The 18,733-nt window shown below is 39.3% G+C and overlaps 1 protein-coding gene across 16 annotated transcripts in view; it reads right to left on the reverse strand.

The window, feature by feature from the left end:
• The window catches only part of CLEC16A (C-type lectin domain containing 16A), a 188,109-nt gene that overhangs the window by 165,584 nt on the left and 3,792 nt on the right, over positions 1-18,733 (reverse strand). For 15 of the 16 annotated variants that reach the window (XR_012161151.2, XR_013636404.1, XM_073362442.2 and 12 more), the window contains 4 exons: positions 7,041-7,169; positions 5,859-5,992; positions 4,187-4,335; positions 1,822-1,927 (listed from right to left, as the gene is read on the reverse strand). Coding sequence is in view for 14 of the 16 variants with exons in the window: in XM_073362442.2 (XP_073218543.1) it covers positions 1,822-1,927; positions 4,187-4,335; positions 5,859-5,992; positions 7,041-7,169 (518 nt within the window). In the remaining 2 variants the exon portion in view is untranslated. The remainder of the gene's footprint in view (positions 1-1,821; positions 1,928-4,186; positions 4,336-5,858; positions 5,993-7,040; positions 7,170-18,733) is intronic. The other variant, XM_073362451.2, reaches the window with a different exon arrangement.

Here is an 18,733-nt window from a genome sequence, read left to right on the forward strand (position 1 = left end):
AGTAAATAAATCTACAGTCTAAAAAGACAAAGTAAGAATAAAGCAATAATATTGAAAGCCAAACTTGTTACTAGACTTACATGACACTGCATTAAGGAACACAGGAATCATCAGTGAAGGAAAGGCAAAAAAAAACCAAAAAAAAAAACAGACAACAGTTAACAGGATTAGGAACTGGGATAGTGAGACATCCTCCAGAAGGATTAAAGAGCTAAAGCAGGAAGCATCTAAACTAAAAGATACAGGTTAGAACGTGTTAGATCAGAACATTTACAAATGCATAGGCAGAATGTTTGATAGTTGTGTTTTTCAAATTCAACTGCCGGAGCTCTTCAACATTCAACTTAAACTCTAGGCAAGAGCATCATAAAACTTTCCTTTTTATTTAGTAAATGTACACAGTATGAAGTGCATCATACTTTGCTGTTTCTGTAACAACAGTCTCACACTCAGAGGTTGGGTGTTAGAAGTAGAGAAAACCTGGCCTGGATCTTGCTTGCTAAACACCAGAAAGTGCCACATTTTGTACTCCTTGTCCAGATACCAACACAGCTGTAAAGCATCTAAAGCAAAAAAGCCTTCAAGGTTATCATATAAATGTTGACACTTTACATCCACATTGCTTCACAGTTTTCTTATTCAATACAGATCAAACAAGCAGCTTTTAAAACATGTTTTATAATCAATAATTACAGTTACTTTAATGTCACATTTGCCATTTTACTTCCTCCATTAGCTTGTCTACATCCAGTAACAAGCACATTCTAATGATCAATTAAACTCTATACCTTTCTTATATACTGGTGAGAGCTAAAACTAATCCAATCATTTTATTATTATAGCTATATACTTTACAGCTTAAACAGTAAGTTGTTCAAAGAGAAGTCTGTAAGAAAAAAGTGTCACTGAGTTAAAAAGCATTGTTGTGTTACTTTGTACATAAAAGTTCAAAAATTATTTTCTAGTGACTAGTCATTTTTCAGTCCATGCATCATTACAACATCCACTGATTTATAGCAAATTTTGTAAGGCAGTTTTATATTGGTCTTGACAGTCTATTTCCCAATTAATATTAAATTCCTCTTTTAAATTTGTAATGTAAAAAGCAGTGTAAATATTGAAATACATATTTAGTTAAAGGCAACTGCAGGTTAAAAACCGCTATATGAATGCACATCACCATGCAGAGCACTCCAGAGTCTAGGATTACATTCCTGCCTTGAGGCTACGCCAATGAATTTACACAGAACTACACAAAACAAATTGTTTCAATAAAGTGCAAGTTATATATACTTGCTTGCACAAAGAACAACTTATCAATAGCTTTTCTCCACTGATGAGTGGACTACCAAATTCCAGAATTGCAGTTATAACAAAAAAAATTAAGGAACTATATATGTTGATTTCTGCCACAAATTACTGTTTCTCTTATTATAAACATTCAATATGTGGAAACTGATATCCTGAACAAGAAACTAATATTTTAAATGGCCAGATTAGGACCTCTAGTGGCAGTTGAGGTGAACTTCCTTGTGTATTTTATATTGTGTTGGCACCCTTTTCTTTATCAAGGACAATACACGGATGTTTACAAACACACTTTGGCTTTAGAGTTGTCTTCTTTAAAGATTAAGAAAAAGTCTATATTTAACACATGTATGTTTGTTAACACATGCATGTTAAGTAACATGCTTACAATTAATTCAACCTTGCATAGATCAGAAGCTATGCCTGGTTAATATGGATTGTTTGTAATTCTTAACATTTTACTTTAGCTACACAAAGTATTAGGTGTACTAGTCTGATACACTAAAAACTTACCTTTGTAGACATTTAAAGTTATAGTCCTGACAGCAATTCTGACCATGCTCTCTGGGTGGTTAAAAAATTTAATAGCCTCCGTATACAAGGCAAAATCATTTGTGTGCTGAAATAAAAATACAGCAGGCATTATGTACTATCCTGTCAAACATTCAATACTTTGTTAGGATTTTGCATGGCAAAAGTTACCCGACAAAGGTAACCAGGCAGGAGGGAGGGAGAAATCTAACCTATTGCATAGTTCTAGAAAGGCATGCAGATGTAGTCAATCTTAATCCTTTTTAAAACAAAATCTGAGAGTTTCAAACACCTATTAGGTTTGCAGGTAAATGAGTTTATTACAGGAAGCATATATTAACAAAAGTTTCATATATTTCACACAACATCATCTCTGTACTTTTTAAAACAGCTTTGATGCCCTCTTCTGGCAATAACTATTATGTGGAGAGAGAGAGAAAAATAAGACTAAGGTTACATAAAAAAACAAAACAAAACAAAAAAAACCAACCACCTCCTAGACATGCAACTGAACCAAAATAGGTGGGTGTGTTTGCTCATGCTGATCCCCACTGACTTCATATGGGATGTGTCTGCGTGGATTCAAATGCTGAATTAGGGCTTTAAGATAACAGGTTTACAGTTGAATAAAGTACTGTAGTAAATAGACAAAACTCTAGGTTCTGTGACAGGTTTCAGAGTAGCAGCCGTGTTAGTCTGTATCCGCAAAAAGAAAAGGAGGACTTGTGGCACCTTAGAGGCTAACAAATTTAGTCGAGCATAAGCTTTCGTGAGCTACAGCTCACTTCACTGGATGCATCCGATGAAGTTGAAGTGAGCTGTAGCTCATGAAAGCTTATGCTCGACTAAATGTGTTAGCCTCTAAGGTGACACAAGTCCTCCTTTTCTTTTTAGGTTCTATGAGTAATCACTACATTTGAAACATCAGAATTCTGAACTAACTTAAGTTTGAAGTTATGTTGCACTTTATGTTGCAATCCCAAGTTCTGTGGGCATTTATAATTCAAATATAGCAGCTGACAGATCAAAACATCAATATTTACTAAGATCCATGAAGTATTCAGAGTAACAGCCGTGTTAGTCTGTATTCGCAAAAAGAAAAGGAGTACTTGTGGCACCTTAGAGACTAACCAATTTATTTGAGCATGAGCTTTCGTGAGCTACAGCTCACTTCATCGGATGCAATGAAGTAGTTTGTTTTAATATACACATGCAAAATGCCAATGACAAATTTCTGTAAATTTGGATACTCTTTTGCACTTAGATTATATTAAATTCTTTTTAATGGAGATCTCGCTATGCAATATTTTAAAAGCTTTTTAATTTTTTAAAGCAGTGATTTACAAAGTTAACTATTTCAGTTTGATGTTATTACAACAAAAAGGCAGAACACTGACCGAATCAGTAAGAACATTAGCTTCTGCCATCCATGTTGCAGTGTATTTATACTTGGGCAATGTCTACACTAGGGGCACCACAGCGGCACAGCAACAGCTCCAAAGCGAATGCCGCTGTAGCGTAGACTCAGGCTACAGTGATGGGACTCCACCTTCCCAAGCGATGGCAGCTACGTTGACTGAAACATTGGGGTCAGTCAGTCTAATCATGCCTACACCAAAGGTTAGGCTGGTAGAGCTACAGCATTCAGGGGTGTGGATCCCCCCCCCCCCCCGAGCACTGTACCTATGTTTAAAGTGTAGAGCAGACCTTCATTTCAGCGGTTGTAGTATTTAATCAAGAAAGCTGGTTGTGGGCTGGGATTAGATGAGGTTATCCTCTACTGTTAATCAGTTTTGGACTACCAAAGAAAATGCTTTGTGGACTTTGCTGAAAAACTACACATTAAATATTTAAAATCTCACCTTCACTATTTTTTTTTAAATGATACACACTAATAGCGTGCCAAGATATTATATGCTAATGGAGTTAAGAGTGGGAATTTAGACTTTTTATTACAGAAAACAGACATTGCACTCTAATTATTGCCTGTGCAAACAGTATAAAGCTTTTAACATGTTAATAATTTAATTAAGACCAGTATGAAGAGTGGGAAATACACAAGACAGACATTTCATAGCACAAAAAGATTTCCCCACACACTTGCTACAACACACAAAACCTGATTGAGATTTTTACTCGGGCACATTGCTACTACAATATAAGTAATATTAAACTGCAAGACAATGGAGAAGGAGCAGTCCTCGAAAGAAGCTTGAGCTGAGATAGAGAAATGCTAAGGCTCAGGGGTGAGACAAGTCTTTCTGGGATGCACCAAAGTTTTGGCCTTAAACTCATTTCACACACTAGTTAGTAAGGCTTTTTACTGTAAATTTTTCCAGCCACTTACCTCATTGTAAAAAAAGTGTACAGTGTGATTGTTGAGTTTCAGGGAAAGTGTTTTCAGAAATGAGATATAATATGCCATGATCTCCTCATCAGAAAAGTCAAATTTGTGGACAATGATAGAATTTACATAGTTATTAGAGAGCAAATAATCTGAAATATAAAACCATATCACAAATCACCACAAAGGAAAAATTATGGAATAGGTTATATACAGGCTTCATAGAATTTAATATTTCTTTAAAATTTTAATGGATAACATCAAGGTTTATTTTTGAAAAACGTTTATCATTTTCAATTTTCATAGTTGTGAAAACAGGTTATGAAATTTTTTTTGTTTTCATCGATTTAAATTTTCACACTTGCAGGAAATTATGGAGGATGGGGTGGGGAGGAATCAGACAATTTAATGATAGTAGACAGCTTAAAAAGTTAAGGTTTCATAACCGCTAAAACACAAATTGTCAACATCATGTTTCAAAACACATGAAGTAGATATCCTTAAATCAAACTAAGTTTTCAAGCAGCATTTTTCCTTATTTTGCCTCCATAAATTTTGATCACCATCAATGGAAATGGGTTTTGTTTTGGGGCTGTTGGGGGGCCGGGGAGGAAGGGGCATGCAGGGGTGTACAGTAAAATCAAGGTTTACTGACACTTAGCAATACAAATTAAATCCTTTGAAGCCTAATTTTATTTTTTCTTATATATAAAGTGCCTGACAATGAAAAGTGCTTCATAAGCACAACCTAGCAGTAATTAAGTCTCCATTTGACAACTAAATACCCCTATTTTTAGGTTGAACAATGCAAATGACTACTTCAATTAGCAGTAATATATAGAAGTAATGCTCATTAACTTCTTGCAAAAGGCTTGGCTCCCAAAGATAGGATTATAATGAGAACTGAATACACTTGTCTATATTACATTTCTTCTGTAAGCATGCTGTAGCTGGTGATCAAATCTTAGGCATTACAAATCAAGTATTTATTTTAAATAGCATTTTCCCCTCCATATTATTTACCCTCAAAAGCTTACGCATGGATGCTGTCCTGGCCAATTTTGTTTCTCTTATTTAGCAACAATTTATTTTTTCTCCCTTCATATGTTTCTAAAGGACCTTAAAATTAACATGGTGTTTTGTTTGGATGCCAACGCCTCTGATCACAGAACAGCTACAGCAAAAGGCTTTGCTAGCAGGTGTATGCTTCCACTGCTAGTTCTGCAACAGTTAAGTACATACATTTGAGACCCTAATTAACCAGTGATTTTCTATGGTTGTTGGTTTTTAAATTCCTCATTTGAGTAGAAGATTTATAATCTAGAACATACTCAATACAATGTTCACATTTTAAATAGCCCTTTAAAAAGACCACATATTAAATCTTTTCAAATTTTTTACTATTTGCTTTCAACAGTACAACCCAAAGGGTTTTTTACACTACTGGAAACTTATGAACAACCACTTTAGAGTGGAGTTGCATTGGAAATTCAATGCTGTTTAATTAAAAAGAATTAATGATCTCACAGAGGTAGTTAGATGACTTGAGTCCTAAAAACATTCTTGTACATTAGCTTTTAGAGTTAATAAAATGAAAAGAGCAATTACATTGTGTGCTGAAGCTTTGATTTGTTTAATAATGAGAACAAATGTTTAATAAGAAATGTGTCCTTACAGAGTGATGTCTCGTGACTAATATTCTCAAAGAGGATGTTCAAGGTCTGCAGCAGCTGTACACATACATAACGACCAGATTTCTGACGCAGGATATTCAAGAAGAAAACAAACATGTTCTTCTCTAAGAAAAAGCTAGAAGATAATGTAAAAGCATTACTGATTCATTCATTATTTTTTTAAAAAAGGATGAACTGTTGGTTTGACTTGGAGGCTTATTTTTTATAAGTTTGACAACTTTCATATTGTATAGTTTTGTAATATTGCATCCATTCACTGACAAGAAGTGCCTCTCTGTCAAAAGTTAAACGAACCAGGATGTTTGAAGAGCATTCAAATTAATAAACAAAAGGGATAAAAATCTAAGGGCTAGTCAGACATGTAATGTCCAACTGAACAGAAAAGTAGGCTTCCTTACCCTACGAACTCATGAAAGCAGTTTTGTAGGAAAGGGTCTTTGAGTGGAAATATTTTACTGAAATTTCCTAGAGCTTAAAAAAAAAATCCACTAAAAGTGTCAGCTTGTCTTCTACTGTATTTTGTCGTCATAGGGGAGGGGGTGGGAAATCAGAAAGAAAGGTGTGTTATTACATTTAGAATGACCCTATAAACCTACTACTCTGTAGACCTTAAAAAGTTTACTACATCATATTTTCTTCCAAAGCTTACCATGGCATATGAACATCAAAATGGTACAATGAAGCAGCTTTGAATTGGTCAGAATTTTTTAAATAAATGATTGTTTCCTCTAACATACCAATCCTCAGTAGGATGAGAGGTTATGTTACCTTTCTAGTAATACCAGTTATATGCACACACCCCTTTGTAAAGTTGTTTTAAGAGCATCTAAGTTGTCTAAGTGCCACCCTCTCTGTATGCAATTCCTCTTCCCCCTCTACATTGAAGTGTGTTAGGAACTCTACCAAAAATAGTTTGCTCAAGTTTCAATTAAGAAACTTCCTTAAAGTAGCTGATGACTTGCACAGTAGGAAAGCTAACCTCTATGGACAGCTGAATTATAGCTAGCACACATTTGGTCGGAACCATAGTGCAAGCTTCACCATTCATCTCAATCTACAAATGCCAACCCCGCCCATATCAGCTGATCAACAATTTTGATTTAATTGTTTACATTTTGTTGTTGTTTTTTTTTTAATAAACAGTGAAGCTGTAAAGCACTTACTCAAACACGGAGCTGTCATTCTGATCTCCCCATATAAGGATCTCAGTTATAGAACGAATAGTCTCCACTAACAGATTGCGGTTGTGATCTGTTACTGTGGTATTTTTGGTCAAAACATGATACATATACCTGAGAAGAGGAGAAAAGAGGAGAAAAATGTAATTGGTTACTATTGCTGTGTTTAACAATGTTGGGCTGTGATTTTCACAATCATTGTCAAATGTTCTCTACTAACCTATTCTTCCACAGTTATTACTATATCCCAGGAAAGAAACTTCATTTTTTTCCCCCGATGTAATTGCTTCTGTTTACTTTAAAAATGACATTGGAGGTGGGGTAGAGCAATGAATACGTAACAGTAAGAGGCAAACTAACCTCCTAGAATGACAAGCACCATGTAAATAATAAAAAGGATTATTAAAACAATGTGATTATGTTGACTATTTACCCTCTATATTTGTTTTTGTAATTCGTTGAGTTTCTTAAGTGAGTAGTTTACGGTTGGGTAAGAACAGCATGGGAAAAGGGAGAGAAGAGAAAGTGAAGTGGGTAAATATAGTTACAGGGTGTAAGGAGAGATTTAAATACCCCTGAGAGGTTAATTCTAGCAGGTTGCATGTAAAGTTAACTGAAATACATACTGCATCATTACAGCAATAGAATTGTTGCATGGAATGCATCTTTGTTTGAATTCTTAATTGTTGATGACAGTCAGGGATGCCTTGGCTCCACCTTGGGTGGAGCTGAGTTATTCAGCCTTCGACCATCTGTATTTAGACACTACTTCGAGAGGAGGTGGGTCCAAGGCTCAGTCTGAACCGAAGGGCTAAATTTTGGCTGAAAACTCCAAAATGTCTTAACCAGGACAGATAGGAAACAGCACGAGTGCCTGTACACAGCTGTAGTACTAATTTCATTTTACTTGGGTAAATACGTGGAAATAGAAGAAAAGCACAACATGTTATGTTAGGGAAATTATATTATATTTAATAAGAGTTAAGCCACATTTACTTACAAGTCTAACAAAAATGTATGTATTTTCACACCCTTAAGCACCATAGTTCTGTTGACTGAACTTTTAAGTGTAGACCAGGCCCTAGCCCGGTCTCAAAGAGGACTAGAGCAAACTGCATTTATAAACTGTTAATGTATATCAGCAGGGTCCACACAGACAGTAAGCCCTTAGAACACAAGTGCAAAGTAGAATCATACCCCAAGCTTGCCATGAACTAAAATGTTCATTTAGACAAGGAGACCCACATGTAATACTCCATCTCCCAGATGATCCTATCCTGACCCATCTACTTCCAACTATCTTGCAGGAAAACGGCATGTTTTATGCTGAGTCACCCTCACACTGTGAGCTGTGTCTACATTAGGAAATTTAACTACTGCTGAAAATGGGTGTGAATTTTAAATGATGCAGAACATTGTCTAACTACTAGTTTAGACCAGAACAAACTGTTCAGCACAGAGTCCAAGAGTTTCAAAATATGCCCAGCTCCAAAAGCCCTGCCAAACTACAACTGTCAAGTCATGATAAGAAAAGGAAAGTTTAAAAGTAGTTAATACATTTTGCAGATAATTGCTCCCACTGTAATGTATCTTCAACCTCAGTTCTTTTGTATATCATTTAAAATCAATTACACTGTATGTTATTAAGACAGAGCTTTACACGACTCAGTCTGTCCTCCCAGGTAAGTATTTGCAGAGAATCCAAATGAGGAAAACTGAAATTTAGTATGATCCAATGTTAAAATGTACATACTTACTCAGTTAACCATGTTTATTACAGTATGCCTAAGGATCATCCAAAAATGGATCCCATTACGCTAGGCACAGTAATGCCCCTAAACAGTCCCTGCTCCTAAAAGCTTACGGTCTAAATAGACAAGGTCCAGGCAGAGTGGGAGAAGGGGTGTCACAAGCAGAGAGAACAGTGTGATGGTAGCAAATGTTAGCTCCCCTTGGGGGGTGGGGGGAGAGAGTTAGTTCAGAGGTAACTATCAACTGTGCAATATTTTGCATATATTCAGCCCGGTTTATCTGAATTAACTGTGAACCTGAACTATCACATGTATAGAGAAATGAATCCATGTAAAGTGGCTGCATTTATTAGAAATGAACTAAATTACATTTCAGAAGACTGGAGAGGGTGGTGGGAGAGAGAATAAGTCCAATAATGCAATGCTGGTCAAAGTAAACAGTAGAAACAGTCGTAAGATATTACTCAACTTTGCCCCCAAGACACTGTACATTACAAAGCATTTCTGAGCTGTTTCCCAAAGGGTTACCAAAAACAAAGTTTAGTACACAATGCGACAAATTGCAAAAACTAAATCTGAACACATTTTAACATGATGCCTTTGTGAATAGGGCTTTATATTCCTGGTAACTGATTACAGGTTTATCAGTTGTTTGGTGAATTTTACTGGAAAACTCATTGTTGCTTAATTTTATACTTGTTGTTTTGGTAACCTAAGTGATAAGGTGAGGGCTGGTCTACACTAGGAACCTACATTTGTATAGCTACTTCTTTAAGGGGTGTGAAAAATCCACACTCCTGAGAGACATAACTATGCTGATCTAACCTCTCTAACCTTTTGCTGACCTCGCTACCACCTCAGGGAGGTGGATTACCCACACCAACAGTAGAACCCCTCCTGCGCTGCTGTAGTGGTTCAAGTGTAGACATAACATAAGTCTGCATGCATTTACTTGGGTTTCAGTGTCGCTGCTGTTGTAATTAACTCTCCTGGTCTGTGAAGGGGCAGGTGACTTTGTGGAAAGAAAACTGTGTTTCTTGGTCTCAAGGCCAAAATTTACACTTATGATTAGATATGCACAAGAATAGGATCAAGCACTAATTAAATATTCCCTGACAAAAGCTATGCTAAAGCACAGTGTTATGTTTCATTAACTTAAAGGTGAAAAAACACTGCAGGGATGTTGTGCAGATTAATTTTATACCATATAATATTACATACAAGAAAGCTACTTTAAAAAGAACATTATGGTTGCAACGTCAAACACTGAAAAGTTAGGAAATGCTGAATTAAAGTTGCCCATACAGCCTCAATTCAGACACATTGTGTGTATGCATTATGATATGGTCTTTAATTACATGATCACATATTGTTTTTACCACAGGCAGGACCCCAACCTCATTCAGTGCATCGGAGGAGTCGTGCTCAGGTAATGAATTAGGTATGAAGGACAAAAAGCTGATTCATATTAGTTTATGAATACTAATTTGTGACCAGGTCATGTGAAATGTTTATGTATGTCTATACATCAGAATAAAGAAAAGGAGTACTTGTGGCACCTTGGCACATTTGTTTGCGTACTGTATGTACGGGTGGTTTAGTTTACTAGCAGGGATGTTACGAAGCAAGCAGGAAGGTAATACAATGGGTCCAGATAAACCACCACCGAGCACACAGTCAGGAAGTTAAGAAACAATACTAATTCCACATTCCAGCAAAAATTACACAACTGTTTTGCTAAGGCTGGAGGCTAAGATAAAAGGACACTAAACAGTTAAAAGGTCTTGCAAGAGAGGGAACAGTTGTCAGTGAGCTGTCTGGAAAGAACAGGCTGAGGAAGGGAACCAGTGGAAAAATAGTCTGTGATTGTGTAATTAAAGCAGAGGTCCTCAAACTGTGGGATGTACCCCCCAGGGGGTGTGGAGGAGCGTTGGGGGGGGTGCAGCTGGGACCCAGGCCAATCCCCATGGGAGTGCAGGGAGGGAGTGCCCCGCTGTGGCCCTGCCTGACGGCTCCCTTACCCTGTCCACATTGCCCCGCCTGGCCAGCCCCTTTAGCCTATCTGCATTCCCCATGCCTGGAGCCACAACCCTCCTCCCCCGACTCTGGCTTGGAGGGAGAGGGGAGCTGACAGGGTGAAGGAGGGGGAGGCACGAGGTAAAAAGTTTGAGGACCACTGAATTAAAGACTAACATATTGCTGATAGACAAGAGGGGCAAATTAAGGCTCCATGGGCAACCAAGTCACCCAAGCATATTCCAAGTTTTAACAGATTAAAAGAATAAAATTAATTCTCTTTCAGAAAGAAACAGTCTATTTTTATTGGGGAAGTTGGAGTATATTTTTAACTATTAATTCTATGTACTTCATTCAAAGGAGCATGGGCTTGTTTTCAAAAACAAGTTTTGAAAAACAAGAAGTCAAGAAACCCAGAAGAAAATTAACTAGTCAGACTGATTTTCTTCTTTCTACACTCTGGAAGAAACCCAACAGCACTGCTCTTTTTCCTCATGCCTGTGAACAAGGTGATTCATCTTTCATGTCAGGACAGTACCCAGAATTTGTTTTACAGATGGGTGCCTCTCTCTGTTGCTGGACACTGAGCTTGGAACTGAAATATACAATTCAGTAGCAAAAAATGAAGCAAAATCTGAAGCTCTGTCCCTTCACAATGTCATTGTTTTGGATTTCACAAGAAGATGGGGAAACTGAAAATAGTCAATCATTGGTAACACTTCTGTCTATCTGCGCCACTCTAGAATCTCTTACTTCCTCCCACACCTAGGAGTGGCAAAGCAGCTTGCTCTTATCTACTAGACTGTTGGCACCACCAGTAAATGTATGTCTGAACTTGATTAGAGTCACGGTGTCTTCATTAGCCTCACAGATCACAGTGTAGGCAGTTACTACTCTCAAGGCCTCTCTCTTTCTCAGGGACTGTTTGTAACACCATTACGCTCCCAGTTACTCAGGCCTAGATGTCATCTCCAACTAGGACCTCTCTAGACCCATTCCCAAATCTTGCCACTTCTTCCTCCATAACATTGCAAAGATCCAGCCTTTTCTGTCTGCATCACTAAAACTTTTCCCACCTCTTAATTCTTGTCTTGACTTCTTGTCTGTGGCCTGCCTGTCATCTCTAGTCTATTCATAATGTTCCTATTAACATACTGTTCCTGACCTGTTCTGATCAGGTCATCCCCACCTTCTAGCACTGCTTCAGTTTCAGGCCTCTTGTCCAAATTTCTTGGTCCCTACATAAACTACTATTCTTGTATCTTACCAGGTCACCCTCAAATCTATCTCCCCTCCCCCAAAAACAGAAATATTTATTGAACACTTCTGCCTTTTCTGCATTATGGATAATTCTACCATTTCCATCCGGTAGTAGGCTAATACCATTGTCAGGATTCTTTTTGTTCCTAACCTATTTTAAAAACTCTTCCTCGTTGTCCTTACTTTACTGAACACAAATTTATCTTTGCTCCCCTTATCAATTTTCTACAATTCCCAGTTTCTGATTTATATTAATTTTTATTTTAATTTTTTAGCTGCCTTCACTTCCCTCTAAATCGGGGCAGGTTTTTTTAAACCAATATGGCATTCTTTCTTGATTGCTGGACTGTGGCTTTTTGGTCATCTAGTAAAGTGTTCTTAAACAATTCTCAATCATTCTGATTCAATTCTTCCTCCCAGCTGATTTGGCTCAATTCTTTTCAGATTTGTGAAATTGGCCATTTTAAAGCATCAAGTATATATATATAAAAGGATATATATCACTGTTCTAGTCTTTATTCTGCTTGCACATTATAAATGTGATTAAGTCTCTGCATAGACAATCCCTGCATAGACAATCCAGGAAGTTTTTGGAAAGCGTAGGGGACAATTTCCTGGTGCAAGTGCTAGAGGAGCCAACTGGGGGGGAGAGCTTTTCTTGACCTGCTGCTCACAAACCGGGAAGAATTAGTGGGGGAAGCAAAAGTGGATGGGAATCTGGGAGGCAGTGACTATGAGTTGGTTGAGTTCAGGATCCTGACACAGGGAAGAAAGGTAAGCAGCAGGATACGGACCCTGGACTTCAGGAAAGCAGACTTCGACTCCCTCAGGGAACGGATGGGTAGGATCCCCTGGGGGACTAACATGAAGGGGAAAGGAGTCCAGGACAGCTGGCTGTATTTCAAGGAATCCCTGTTGAGGTTACAGGAACAAACCATCCCGATGTGTCGAAAGAATAGTAAATATGGCAGGCGAACAGCTTGGCTTAACAGTGAAATCCTAGCGGATCTTAAACATAAAAAAGAAGCTTACAAGAAGTGGAAGGTTGGACATATGACCAGGGAAGAGTATAAAAATATTGTTCGGGCATGTAGGAATGAAATCAGGAGGGCCAAATCGCACCTGGAGCTGCAGCTAGCGAGAGATGTCAAGAGTAACAAGAAGGGTTTCTTCAAGTATGTTGGCAACAAGAAGAAAGCCAAGGAAAGTGTGGGCCCCTTAATGAATGAGGGAGGCAACCTAGTGACAGAGGATGTGGAAAAAGCTAATGTACTCAATGCTTTTTTTGCCTCTGTCTTTACGAACAAGGTCAGCTCCCAGACTGCTGCGCTGGGCATCACAACATGGGGAATAGATGGCAAGCCCTCTGTGGAGAAAGAGGTGGTTAGGGACTATTTAGAAAAGCTGGACGTGCACAAGTCCATGGGGCCGGACGAGTTGCATCCGAGAGTGCTAAAGGAACTGGCGGCTGTGATTGCAGAGCCATTGGCCATTATCTTTGAAAACTCGTGGCGAACGGGGGAAGTCCCAGATGACTAGAAAAAGGCTAATGTAGTGCCATTCTTTAAAAGAGGGAAGAAGGAGGATCCTGGGAACTACAGGCCAGTCAGCCTCACCTAAGTCCCTGGAAAAATCATGGAGCAGGTCCTCAAAGAATCAATCCTGAAGCACTTACATGAGAGGAAAGTGATCAAGAACAGTCAGCATGGATTCACCAAGGGAAGGTCATGCCTGACTAATCTAATCGCCTTCTATGATGAGATTACTGGTTCTGTGGATGAAGGGAAAGCAGTGGATGTATTGTTTCTTGACTTTAGCAAAGCTTTTGACACGGTCTCCCACAGTATTCTTGTCAGCAAGTTAAAGAAGTATGGGCTGGATGAATGCACTATAAGGTGGGTAGAATGTTGGCTAGATTGTCGGGCTCAACAGGTAGTGATCAATGGCTCCATGTCTAGTTGGCAGCCGGTGTCAAGTGGAGTGCCCCAGGGGTCGGTCCTGGGGCCGGTTTTGTTCAATATCTTCATAAATGAGCTGGAGGATGGTGTGGATTGCACTCTCAGCAAATTTGCGGATGATACTAAACTGGGAGGAGTGGTAGATATGCTGGAGGGCAGGGCTAGGATACACAGGGACCTAGACAAATTGGAGGATTGGGCCAAAAGAAATCTGATGAGGTTCAATAAGGATAAGTGCAGGGTCCTGCACTTAGGATGGAAGAACCCAATGCACAGCTACAGACTAGGGACCGAATGGCTAGGCAGCAGTTCTGCAGAAAAGGACCTAGGGGTGACAGTGGACGAGAAGCTGGATATGAGTTAGCAGTGTGCCCTTGTTGCCAAGAAGGCCAATGGCATTTTGGGATGTATAAGTAGGGGCATAGCGAGCAGATTGAGGGACGTGATCGTCCCCCTCTATTCGACATTGGTGAGGCCTCATCTGGAGTACTGTGTCCAGTTTTGGGCCCCACACTACAAGAAGGATGTGGATAAATTGGAGAGAGTCCAGCAAAGGGCAAAAAAAATGATTAGGGGTCTGGAACACATGACTTATGAGGAGAGGCTGAAGGAACTGGGATTGTTTAGTCTGTGGAAGAGAAGAATGAGGGGGGATTTGATAGCTGCTTTCAACTACCTGAGAGGTGGTTCCAGAGAGGATGGTTCTAGACTATTCTCAGTGGTAGAAGAGGACAGGACAAGGAGTAATGGTCTCAAGTTGCAGTGGGGGAGGTTTAGGTTGGATATTAGGAAAAAATTTTTCACTAGGAGGGTGGTGAAACACTGGAATGCGTTACCTAGGGAGGTGGTAGAATCTCCTTCCTTAGAAGTTTTTAAGGTCAGACTTGACAAAGCCCTGGCTGGGATGATTTAATTGGGGATTGGTCCTGCTTTGAGCAGGGGGTTGGACTAGATGACCTCCTGAGGTCCCTTCCAACCCTGATATTCTATGATTCTAAGTCAGTCATGATCACCTATACCTAAGTTACCATTAATTTTTAGTTCTGTGATCAGGTCATCTTTATCTGTCAAGACGAAGTTTAATATAGAATTCCCCCATGCTGGATGCAACACTTTAAGGTAGGAAATGGTCATCTATAATATTTAGAAATTCCAAGAATGTTTTAGTACTGGCAGCATGAGATCTCCAGCATATATCACTCAAATTGAAGTATCCCATGATCACACAGCTTTTTTCCTATACATTATATAGGTGCACCACACAGTCATCCTCTTCCCTAGTGTGGTCTGTAGCAGACAACACGTAATACCCCATCATATGCCTTATCTGTTAGGCTACTGATCTATAAGCATTCAAAATCATTTTCTCCAAGTTGTTGGTGACTCAGAAACAGATAATGCCATTTTCAACACAACCACTCTCCCTCCTTCCTAAATAGGTTACAGCCATTGATTTTATCATTCCAGTCATGGGAATCATCCCACCAAGTTTCAGTAATACCACATGGAATGCTTTCCCTTAATTAGTCCAAAAAGCAACTATTCACGCCTGTTTCAAATCCTTCAAGACCCAACTTCTACCTTGTCTAAGTTAACTAATAATAATGAAGCAAGAGGCCAGTGGGGGTTAGTTTTTCTTTAATATTTTAAAACTAAAAATAACTGAAGCCATTTAGCTGTGCACATGACGAATTTATTAAACCTGGTGTTGGCCTCACCATAACCCTCATTCTCCTTCCTCCAGTCCCTCTATTTATATCTGGTCTTAAACTAGACTCATGCTCTTCAGGGCAGGGACTGTCTTACTATGTGTTTACAAAGCGCTCAGTATAATGGGTTCTTGACCTTGACTGGAGTTTCCAGGCACGACCATTAAAAAAACCTCCAAAGTAGTCCACAATACAAAACAAAAGCTAGCATAGTACAGACCTCACATTCCTCAAGTCTCAGCAAAGTAGCCAAGAAAAGACTGGGCCACCAAATTAGCCCTTTGACTCCTAGAAGTGGCATTTCCAGATCAAAGAGGAGTCACAGACCTGTCTGAGAAAGAGTACATTATTGCTGTCTACACCATACTTGTTGTCTGGAAAATACGTCATATCTGCCACTCTAGCACCTTTATGGGCCCTAAACATCTTTTTTTTTTTTTTTTTAAATTAAGGAAAGACTCAAGCTCTCAGTTACAGGTCTAATCCACTTATCCACAGAAGTCATGGGAGCAGAATCAGGCCATATGTTGGTAAGTATGCATAAAAATAAGCTGTTTCACTATATGCTGTTCAGGGTAAGAAATGGGGCTTACTTTACTATTGTACAGTGCCTAACACACTTTGGCACCCCCAGAAATAAATAATAAATGCACAGTCTTGATTATATGAAGTACAACTCATTGGAAAGGTTCTCTAGAAAAAAAACTAGACGATATAGGTTTTCTTCTGACAGAATTTATCATTTTAGGGAAAGCACTGTACACCGGTGAAAACAAACATGGAAAGGTAAGGTGGCAGGGATGTTCCACAGCCATATGCTGTGCTGCCTTATTGGAGACTCATTTTCAGAAAAGGATTTAAGGGAAGACAGTAGGCTTTACTCTGAAGGACACTCTACACAACAGCAGTTCTCAACCTTTTGGGGCTCAAGACCCATTTGTAAATGTGTATGGCCTGTCGCAACCCAGTAAATAGTCTGGGGGTGGAGGCCCTGGGTGTTTTTTAAATCGGATCCTGCCCACCACTTAGCCCAAATCGGTGGCTCCTGCACTATAGGACTGGCTAGGCTTGGCTCTCTGATCTGGGCACTGGTACCTCCAGGGTGGCAGCACCACTCAAGTTTGGCCCTGCCCCCCTAACTGGACCAAATTTGAGAGAGTGGAGTTGTGACTTGGCTCATGGGGTGCAGTGACACTAACTCAAATTTGGCTTACCCAGATTCCTGTCATCATGATGGCTGGGCCAAACCTGAGTGGCACTGGGACCCCAAAGTTGCAGTGTCGGGAGCAGGGAGTCAAGCCCAGTCAGCACTTTGGGACAGGAGCCACAGGAACTGCCACATGACCCTTTGAAACATTCTAGCGACCCAATTTTGGGTCCCAAGCCACAGGTTGAGAAACCCTGCCCTACAACACGATACAGGAAACAGAACTGCTATAAACGCAACAGAAAATAGAAAGTTAGATCAAATCTTAGATGATCATAGATCAGTACATGGGACCAATGTGCATAAATGACTGAACAAAAACATGCTAGCATTATAACATATTCACATGTTCACAATCAACCTGTAAATTAAACAAAACCCAATAGCCCATCCTACCCTTTCCCCAAGGGGGGAAAAAGGTTATTTTCAAAGTTCTAGATTTCACTGCCTGATGTTGCTTTCAAGTTTAAGTTACAACCTAATCCAAACATGAAGCTTACTACAGAATGACTTAGCATAACTATGAACAGACTGTTAATCATGTCTGCGTTCTCCTCCAACTCAAATGGGACAAGCAAAATAATCTACATTTAGAGACACCTTTCATTACATGATCTCAAAGCAATTTACAATAATTAAGCTTCAGAACATCGCTGTTGATCAGGGAACCTATTTTACAGCGTAGTAAACTGACACACAGATGAGTCACCTACCTCTCAATCAGTTGCACAGCCTGCAAGTCCCAGCTCCCACTCCCCTGCTTTAGGCCACACAAGAACTGCAGTCAGTAAGTAACTTTTTAAAAAGATTTCTTTTACGTTCTAAAATGTAGTGGTCACAAATAGTTATGTACAATTGTTTGCATATGATGCATCTCCCAATATATCAACATGAAAAAGGTGAAATAAAGCCTGTTTGTGGCTTTGAACCTACCAAGGTTGCAAACCACCTTGGCAGTCAAGAAATTAGGGACTTTTTAAAACTATGCATGAGTCTGCTCATGAAAATACAGTACAACCTTATGAGTACTGCCCAGAGCCAAGTATACTACAGCACAACGAGATGTAAGGTAACATTTTGCCACACAACTCTACCAATGTTGGATCATATTAAAGAAGTTCTGTATAAAAATCACAAATGAGTTTGACTCCCCATAGTTTAAATTCCAGGGTATTACTAATTAAGAGGTCTCTTGGTTTTTGGTACTGTTTCTCTCCATGTGTGAAACTTGCAAGCTGCTAATTGCGTTAGTACATTCTAAGACAGAGTCTGTTCTCAAAGCAATTCACACAGAGAGAGACTCAAAGCAATACTCTGTAACAGAAACAGCACCCAGAGACTCCCCACCCTTTTGTTGTATTAACAATTGTGATTAAAATAGAGATAGAGGATGTATGTGGATGGACGCTTGGTGTGGCTAATAACTGAATGATCAGGGAGGTGCCAGCCTAAGAATCCAGTGTCCATCGGCTGAAGAAGGCGTCAAGTGGAAATAACCAGAGGACCCCCGGAGGGCAGACTGGAATCCACCCAACAGCCTCAAGAATGGGAGAAACAAAGAACAAGATAACATCTGGCAGCACAGAGCCGTCAGGAATGTGCCATCTGCTGACTGATTCAGCAACAGCATGATGAAGCAATTCCCATAGATGGCATAGGAAGAAATTCCTATAAAAATGGACTCTAGAAAGTGAGAACTTTGGGGTCTGATTCTGCAAACCAACTTCCAGGAGCATCAGATGAGCATCTGATAAGGCCCTGCTCCCTCCTCATGTCC

Source organism: Lepidochelys kempii, chromosome 10, assembly GCF_965140285.1.
Source record: "Lepidochelys kempii isolate rLepKem1 chromosome 10, rLepKem1.hap1, whole genome shotgun sequence".
In the NCBI taxonomy this organism is placed as follows: Eukaryota; Metazoa; Chordata; order Testudines; family Cheloniidae; genus Lepidochelys; species Lepidochelys kempii.